This window comes from Phytophthora infestans, genomic scaffold, assembly GCF_000142945.1.
Source record: "Phytophthora infestans T30-4 supercont1.1460 genomic scaffold, whole genome shotgun sequence".
Classification (NCBI taxonomy): domain Eukaryota; phylum Oomycota; class Peronosporomycetes; order Peronosporales; family Peronosporaceae; genus Phytophthora; species Phytophthora infestans.
This window is the reverse complement of record NW_003307164.1, coordinates 74-2,279: the sequence shown is the minus strand read 5'-3', so window position 1 is coordinate 2,279 and position 2,206 is coordinate 74. Positions and strand designations below refer to the sequence as shown.

The window sequence follows — 2,206 nt, the reverse complement described above, 5'->3', positions numbered from 1 at the left end:
CTACAATTGACAAGCTTGTACAGCGACACAATATAGTAGTTGCCCTTCAAAGACTGCTGTTGTCTTTCATATGCACGAACACTATACCGGAAGTCCTCAAAACAGCTCTCGAACAATGGTAAGTGAGCTACGAAAATATACTACCTGTAGCTTTTGTAAAGCGAAAACAAGTGCACGACCACTTGCTTCGCGAATACTGTACAGCTTAGCGACTTGTCAACAAGCTTGACTGGCGGGATTCGTCGTCACGGATTTGACACGTGAGCGAAAAGAGCCGACAGGGTGAAGCACTTGGCTCGACCGCAAACGTCACTCAGCAGGACGCCTACAGGAAACCAACTGGGAATCCTGATCTTCGGGTTTGAACCATCAGATCCTGCTCCACCGCTGTCCCATATACATGTACGCATGCCACACAAGCGGTCACAGGGCCCTCCGATGGTCGCGCAGTCGTCCAACTTCTGTTTTAATAAATCGTTAATCAGAACTTTGACATAAATCAATTGGCATCTTAAGCAGCAAGTGTCCAGTCAATTCCATAGCTTCGATTGCTGCAATCTACTATGGTTAAGCTCTTCACACCATTCGCGACGTCCGTTGCCTTCCTTGTGGCGGCGGCAACTGCTACGGCCGTGCCCGATGGTTCATGGCCGGCCAGCACAGGCACCGTCCAGTACTCGGAAGCCTACGTTATCAAGGCTGGCGAGGTGTTCGATGGCAAGATGCAGACCTTCGAGCGCTCCGACGTGTCGTGTCAAGGTCAGACTGAAAGCAATGCCGACACCGCCGTGTTCATGATGGAGCCGGGTGCCACTCTCAAGAACGCTATCATCGGCAAGAACCAAATGGAAGGTGTCCACTGTGATAAGCACGACTGCACCATTGACAATGTATGGTGGGATGATGTGTGCGAGGACGCCCTCAGCATCAAGGGCGGAACCGCCTCCAGTGTGTCCACTGTGACCAACTGCGGTGCCCGGTACGCCGACGACAAGGTGATCCAGCACAACGGATACGGTACTGTCAAGATTGACGGCTTCTACGGTGAGGACATCAGCAAGCTCTACCGTTCGTGTGGCACTTGTGGTGACAGACCGAAGAAGGTGTCGGTGTCCAATTCGTACATTGTGAACCCGGGCAACGCCATTGTGACGGTTAACAAGAACTGGGGTGACGAGGCCACGCTGAAGAACATTTGGGTCAAGTCGAGCAAGGCGTCTGTGAAGGTTTGTCAGTGGTCTCAGGGCAACGCCAACGGTGAGCCCAAGATGTTGGGCAACGGTCCGTCTCCGCCTCTGTGTCAATACTCGGAGAGCGATGTTCACATCAACGAGGACATTTATCAAGCGAAGCAGACTTCGCCGTCGTCCACTTCTTCTTCCTCGGGCGATGTCACCCAGGCGGCTTCGTCGGCCTCCACCGCCTCATCAGGTGCCACCCAGACGAGTCCTTCCTCGTCGACCGCTTCGTCGGGTGAGACCCAGACGTCTTCGGCGACAACTGACTCGTCAGTGGCCTCTTCGGCTTCGCCTGCGTCCTCGTCGTCGCAGAAACCCCACTCAGACGTCTTCGTCGTCGACGACGGGTTCAGCTTCGTACCAGGCTTCTTCGAGCTCATCGATGGACGCTTCGGAGGGCGACGCCCCTGGTACGGTGGCGCCCGTAGAGAGCGGCAGCTTCGAGCAATCGGTTATCAGCAGTGATGCCAGCCAGACGCAGCAGCAGGACTTGACGGAGGAACCTACGGCTACGCCATCTGTCTCAAGCTCGAGCTCTGGCTCGCTATACTCATCGGAGGAGGATGTCTCGCTGACCGCCGTACAGCAGTCGAGTGTTGCATCCAGCGATGCTTATGGAAGCACAACATCTAGCAGTAGTTCAACCACGAGCCAAAGCTCCACCGCCGGATCAACTACGCAGAGCTCAAGCAATGGTTCTGGCAACCAGAGCTCCGACAGTGAGTCAGTTACTCAGAACTCTGGCAGCGACTCCGTTACACAGAACGCGGGCAGCGATTCAACCACACAGACTGCTACCAACTCGACAGGTACAGTTCCAGATGGGTCATGGCCGGCCAGCACAGGCACCGTCCAGTACGCGAAAGCCTACGTTATCAAGGCCGGTGAGGTGTTCGACGGCAAGATGCAGACCTTCGAGCGCTCCGACGTGTCGTGTCAAGGTCAGACGGAGAGCAATGCCGACACCG

General features: G+C 55.2%; 1 protein-coding gene across 1 annotated transcript; it reads left to right on the top strand.

Moving 5' to 3' along the window:
* Nucleotides 1-722: 722 nt before the first annotated feature.
* On the top strand, nucleotides 723-1,224 carry PITG_22166 (polysaccharide lyase, putative; the record flags this gene model as incomplete). The annotated part of the gene is made up of 2 exons (XM_002909901.1): nucleotides 723-1,120; nucleotides 1,215-1,224. 2 exons carry the CDS (start codon nucleotides 723-725, stop codon nucleotides 1,222-1,224), a joined length of 408 nt encoding a protein of 135 aa, XP_002909947.1.
* Between the last annotated feature and the right edge of the window lie 982 nt (nucleotides 1,225-2,206).